At 48.9% G+C, this 6,618-nt stretch overlaps 1 protein-coding gene across 2 annotated transcripts in view; it reads left to right on the plus strand.

Moving 5' to 3' along the window:
* The first annotated feature begins 2,995 nt into the window (after positions 1-2,995).
* LOC124011362 (solute carrier family 35 member G2-like) overlaps positions 2,996-6,618 on the plus strand; it is a 4,202-nt gene continuing 579 nt past the window's right edge. Inside the window, exons 1-2 of one of the 2 annotated variants that reach the window (XM_046324660.1) lie at positions 2,996-3,581; positions 5,143-6,618. The exon at positions 5,143-6,618 is cut by the window's right edge and continues 579 nt beyond it. In XM_046324660.1, coding sequence (XP_046180616.1) covers positions 5,153-6,547 — 1,395 coding nt within the window. In that variant the 5' untranslated portion in view covers positions 2,996-3,581; positions 5,143-5,152 and the 3' untranslated portion in view covers positions 6,548-6,618. The remainder of the gene's footprint in view (positions 3,582-5,142) is intronic. The other variant, XM_046324661.1, reaches the window with a different exon arrangement.

Below are 6,618 nucleotides of genomic sequence, written 5' to 3' on the forward strand. Positions count from 1 at the left end.
ACAGGAAGGATATAACCCCACCCACTTTGCCAAAGCACAGCCCCCACACCACTAGAGGGAAATCTTCAACCACCAACTTACCATCCTGAGACAAGGCCGAGTATAGCCCACAAAGATCTCCGACACGGTACAACCCAAAGGGGGGGGGGGGACCCAGACAGGCCGACCACAACAGTGAATCAACCCACCCAGGTGACGCACCCCCCAGGGACGGCACGAGAGAGCCCCAGCAAGCCAGTGACTCAGCCCCGTAACAGGGTTAGAGGCAGAGAATCCCAGTGGAAAGAGGGGAACCGGCCAGGCAGAGACAGCAAGGGCGGTTCGTTGCTCCAGAGCCTTTCCGTTCACCTTCCCACTCCTGGGCCAGACTACACTCAATCATATGACCCACTGAAGAGATGAGTCTTCAGTAAAGACTTAAAGGTTGAGACCGAGTTTGCGTCTCTGACATGGGTAGGCAGACCGTTCCATAAAAATGGAGCTCTATAGGAGAAAGCCCTGCCTCCAACTGTTTGCTTAGAAATTCTAGGGACAATTAGGAGGCCTGCGTCTTGTGACCGTAGCGTACGTGTAGGTATGTACGGCAGGACCAAATCAGAGAGGTAGGTAGGAGCAAGCCCATGTAATGCTTTGTAGGTTAGCAGTAAAACCTTGAAATCAGCCCTTGCTTTGACAGGAAGCCAGTGTAGAGAGGCTAGCACTGGAGTAATATGATCAAATTTTTTGGTTCTAGTCAGGATTCTAGCAGCCGTATTTAGCACTAACTGAAGTTTATTTAGTGCTTTATCCGGGTAGCCGGAAAATAGAGCATTGCAGTAGTCTAACCTAGAAGTGACAAAAGCATGGATTAATTTTTCTGCATCATGTTTGGACAGAAAGTTTCTGATTTTTGCAATGTTACATAGATGGAAAAAAGCTGTCCTCGAAATGGTCTTGATATGTTCTTCAAAAGAGAGATCAGGGTCCAGAGTAACGCCGAGGTCCTTCACAGTTTTATTTGAGACGACTGTACAACCATGAAGATTAATTGTCAGATTCAACAGAAGATCTCTTTGTTTCTTGGGACCTAGAACAAGCATCTCTGTTTTGTCCGAGTTTAATAGTAGAAAGTTTGCAGCCATCCACTTCCTTATGTCTGAAACACATGCTTCTAGCGAGGGCAATTTTGGGGCTTCACCATGTTTCATTGAAATGTACAGCTGTGTGTCATCCGCATAGCAGTGAAAGTTTACATTATGTTTTCGAATAACATCCCCAAGAGGTAAAATATATAGTGAAAACAATAGTGGTCCTAAAACAGAACCTTGAGGAACACCGAAATGTACAGTTGATTTGTCAGAGGACAAACCATTCCACTTGTCATAGTTGACAACACCTTTATTTAACCAGGTAGGCCAGTTGACAACACCTTTATTTAACCAGGTAGGCCAGTTGACAACACCTTTATTTAACCAGGTAGGCCAGTTGAGAACACCTTTATTTAACCAGGTAGGCCAGTTGACAACAAGTTCTCATTTACAGCTGCGACCTGGCCAAGATAAAGCAAAGCAGTGCGACACAGACAACAACACAGAGTTACACATGGAATAAACAAGCGTACAGTCAATAACACAGTAGAAAAAAAAATAACGTTTATATACAGTGTGTGCAAATGGCGTGAGGAGATAAGGCAATAAATAGGCCATAGAATAGGTTTTGGAATCGCTTCCTTTTAGGTGGTTGTAGAATTTAACGGCCCTTTTCTGGATTTTGAATTATTTCGTGTTTTACGTTGTACGAGGTGGATATTTTTGCAGAATTCGGCATGCAGAGTCTCAATTTGGTGTTTGTCCTATTTTGTGAATTCTTGGTTGGTGAGCGGACCCCAGACCTCACAACCATAAAGGGCAATGGGTTCTATAACTGCTTGTAGTATTTTTAGCCAGATCCTGTGGTATGTCAAATTGTATGTTCCTTTTGCTCTCTCTCTCTCTCTCTCTCTCTCTCTCTCTCTCTCTCTCTCTCTCTCTCTCTCTCTCTCTCTCTCTCTCTCTCTCTCTCTCTCTCTCTCTCTCTCTCTCTCTCTCTCTCTCTCTCTCTCTCTCTCTCTCTCTCTCTCTCTCTCTCTCTCTCTCTCTCTCTCTCTCTCTACACAGGCTCTGTTGGTAAACTTCTCCATAATATAGTTATTGAATAGTCCCATAAAACGCTTATAGCGCTCTCCTCTTCACAGTTGCCATAGAAACAGAACATATTTCCTTCCAAGAAGCAACCTAACACACACTGTCTGTTTTACGGACGGACGGACAGACAGATTATAGTACGGCTGTTGGACTGAATAGAGCCATAGCACCCCTCTCCTCCAACCCAGAGCCCTTCCCTGGCGAGCCTTCCTGTCTGTCTGTCTGTCTGTCTGTCTGTCTGTCTGTCTGTCTGTCTGTCTGTCTGTCTGTCTGTCTGTCTGTCTGTCTGTCTGTTTGCCTGCCTGCCTGCCTGCCTGTCTGTCTGTCTGTCTGTCTGTCTGTCTGTCTGTCTGTCTGTCTGTCTGTCTGTCTGTCTGTCTGTCTGTCTGTCTGTCTGTCTGTCTGTCTGTCTGTCTGTCTGTCTGTCTGTCTGTCTGTCTGTCTGTCTGTCTGTCTGTCTGTCTGTCTGTCTGACTGTCTGTCTGTCTGTCTGCCTGCCTGTCTGCCTGTCTGTCTGCTTAACTGACAGACAGGAAGATAATACGCTACTCATTACTGTAGAGAAAGCGCTGTGTTAGTGGGTTACCCATAAGGCAGGTCTGGTCTCACTAATAGACTGTTTCCTGTCTAACTGTCTGTCTGTCAACCAGCCTCAGGGACAAACTATAGACTGCATGCAGCTAAAGGAAGAGGTAATTACTGGTATGGGGTACAAGCCATGACACAAACACATGCTTGCATGCACACAGGCACACACACATACACACACATAATGACAACCCAGGAGAGAGAAAGTCAGAGAGAGAGAGAGAGAGAGAGAGAGAGAATTAGAGACTATCATCATTCCCTACAGCAGAGGAGAGTTGAGAAGGTGATGAAATATAGATGTGGGATAGAGAAGGAACATTAGTTCCCCGCTGGGACCAGATCTGTTTCTGTGTGTGTGCGTGAGTTTGTGCGTGTGTGTTTGTGCGTGCGTGCGTGCGTGCATACATAAACGCGCACACACACAAACGTGACTGCCAGTGGTCAGTGTTTATGATGATGTTTTTTGGTCGCTATGCATGCTTAAGCATAATGACATCGTTCCCTCTTTTCTCACTCTCTCTCTCAACGGTCGGGCAAGCTGAGAAGCGCAGCTGCTGTGTGTGTGAGTGAGGGAGGACGGGTGAGGGATCGGGAGACAGAAAAGGAGGAAGGATTTTTATCACCGACACTCTCTACCCCTGTGGTCGACAACAGTGCTCTACCGGCGGTTGGAGGAGCCAGATAGACCCGTTGGGAGACTGGTAACCTTGGAGCCACGCCAAACCACCCATGAGGAGGGAAGCGGGTGGAAGGATGCCTCTTTCCCTGATCTGACAGAAGACATTTGTTCGGTGAATGAGCGGAGGGCACCGAATTGACGCAATACAGTAGGTGAGTTTCTGGTAGTAGTTACACATATCAGTTGATTTAGTAATCAATCTACGCGAGAGCAGGGAATAATGACGGTGGAATAGTCGGCTAACTGACACGGTATCGACCATACCGCGGTGGGGCTATTTTCTGTTTATTTTGTGGGTTCTATAATTGTGGTGATTATTTGTCCTGGCGCGTACAGCAGCATTACTTCCTGTGCGCGGGTACGCGCCTCGTTCCAATCATAAATCCAGCACGGACCGTGTGTGTGTGTAACCTTGACAAGACACACACTCATCCTCTCTCTCGCCCAGTGACAAGATGACACGTGCACGCAACCCACCACACAGACTCGTGGCATCTTTTTAGTCATCATCCAGCCAGCCAGTGTGTGTGTGTATATTGTAGAAAGTATGTGTGTCTACCGTCTGTGTATATTGTAGGTGTGTGATTACTGTCTGTGTATATTGTAGGTGTGTGTGTGTCTACTGTCTGTGTATATTGTAGAATGTGTGTGTCTACTGTCTGTGTATATTGGTGTGTGTCTACTGTCTGTGTATATTGGTGTGTGTCTACTGTCTGTGTATATTGGTGTGTGTCTACTGTCTGTGTATATTGGTGTGTGTCTACTGTCTGTGTATATTGTAGAAGGTGTGTGTGTCTACTGTCTGTGTATATTGGTGTGTGTCTACTGTCTGTGTATATTGGTGTGTGTCTACTGTCTGTGTATATTGGTGTGTGTGTGTCTACTGTCTGTGTATATTGGTGTGTGTCTACTGTCTGTGTATATTGTAGGTGTGTGTGTGTCTACTGTCTGTGTATATTGTAGGTGTGTGTCTACTGTCTGTGTATATTGTAGGTGTGTGTGTGTCTACTGTCTGTGTATATTGTAGAAGGTGTGTGTGTGTCTACTGTCTGTGTATATTGTAGAAGGTGTGTGTGTCTACTGTCTGTGTATATTGTAGAAGGTGTGTGTGTCTACTGTCTGTGTATATTGTAGAAGGTGTGTGTGTCTACTGTCTGTGTATATTGTAGAAGGTGTGTGTGTCTACTGTCTGTGTATATTGTAGAAGGTGTGTGTGTCCACTGTCTGTGTATATTGTAGAAGGTGTGTGTGTCTACTGTCTACTGCCTGTGTATATTGTAGAAGGTGTGTGTGTCTACTGTCTACTGTCTGTGTATATTGTAGAAGGTGTGTGTGTCTACTGTCTGTGTATATTGTAGAAGGTGTGTGTGTCTACTGTCTGTGTATATTGTAGAAGGTGTGTGTGTCTACTGTCTGTGTATATTTTAGAAGGTGTGTGTGTCTACTGTCTACTGTCTGTGTATATTGTAGAAGGTGTGTGTGTGTCCACTGCAGCAGCATCCTCTGCGTCAGAACAGTGAATTACAACCACTGACTGAGTCACCTGGCAGACACAGAAGAGGGTCTTACGTCAGATAGACGATTCCGTCTGCACTCATAGATAGTTCATGGCAATGCGGTTGGAAGACAATGCCATTAGGTGAAACCCCTCTGTTTCTGTCTGAGGGGTGTGTGTCGGTGTCTAACGTTTGTCCTCACCTCTCCTCCCTACAGGTGAGTAACCATGGAATCCACTCATCTCCTGGACGGCTCCAAGAAACGGGTGAAGATCCACCCTCACACCATCACCGCCAAGTACGCCCCACACACACCCCACACACACACACACTTCCCCCAGCCCGGAGACGAGGGGTACGATGACGCGCCCTCCTTCGAGGACTTCGGCTCCTTCCTGGAGGAAACCTCGGACAAGAAACAGCTGACAGGAACCAGGAAGTGGACAGGAAAGGCCGGCGCTCTGTTTGGAGGGAAGGACAAAAACAAAGACACACCCCCTAGACCTCCAATGGGAGGAGGCGAGGGGGGAGTGGAGGGAGGAGGGAAGGGTGCAGGAGGGGGTGTAGGGGAGCAGCTAGCGAGTTTCGGCGAGGCGTCTGTCTCTGCGTCTCGGCTCACGTGGGCCAGTGTGGTCTTGGCGGGGCTGGCTCACGGCTGTGTGTGTGTTCTGACACGTCTGGCCGCCTCACACTTTAATCTCCCACCCTTAACTCTCCTCTTGGTACGATCCATCCTCCAGCTGCTCTATGGGACTGTACCAATGAAACGGGCGGAGACGGCCTTTGGCTCAAAGGGCTATCGGCGGAAGCTACTCCTGTACGGTCTGACTCACTCCTTTTCCCTCTGCTGCGCTTACTCGTCCTTATCCTTCATCTCCCCCGGCGACGACGAGGCCATGTTGACAACCTGGCGCCTGGCGACCACCGTCCTGTCGGCCACTCTGGCGTTGTTGCTCCTGGACGAGCGGCTGGGATTGGTAGACCTGGTCACCGTAGCGACAGGCGTGTTAGGGCTGGGTCTGGCGCTAGTTCCTAACCCAACAGGGCTGGATGAGAATAACAACGGGACCGGGTCAGGAATGCCCAATGGGGCGACAACGGCACAACAGTCGGCCCAGTTCTGGCGGGAAGCGTTTGGTTGGTCCCTGACTGTTCTCGCAGGACTATGGATGTCTCTGGCTCTAGTCATGTACCGCTCTCTGAAGGAACGGGTCAGTGTCGGCACCGCTCTGTTCACTGTCAGCTGGACCGGCTGTCTGAGCACCGCAGTCTCCATGCTTCTCCTCCGACAGGGGCCAGTGTGGCCGGACAGTCTCCAGGCTTGGTGCATCGTCCTGGGGGTAGCTGTGTGCTCTGCTGGGGGGTTCGTGGGGGTGACCCATGGCCTCACCCGACTTCACCCAGCTTTGGTGTCGGCTACACAGGGTCTGGAAGTACCGGTCGCTATGGTGCTGGAGATCGCTGTTGTGCCATTGGTTCCCTCAGTGTGTGAGGTCATAGGGGGTGTGGTGGTGGTGGCGAGCGTGGGGTGGCTTGTTACAGTGAAGCTCCTCCCCTCTCGAGGAAGTGGGAGGAAACAGAGAGAAGAGTACGAAGAGATCCTGGACTCGCCAATTAAATAGCACACACGCACACACACACAAAAGCACATGCAAGGGGGACATGCACGCACAAAGATTCTGGACTGCCAATC

The sequence above is a fragment of the Oncorhynchus gorbuscha genome, linkage group LG23, assembly GCF_021184085.1.
Source record: "Oncorhynchus gorbuscha isolate QuinsamMale2020 ecotype Even-year linkage group LG23, OgorEven_v1.0, whole genome shotgun sequence".
Classification (NCBI taxonomy): Eukaryota; Metazoa; Chordata; class Actinopteri; order Salmoniformes; family Salmonidae; genus Oncorhynchus; species Oncorhynchus gorbuscha.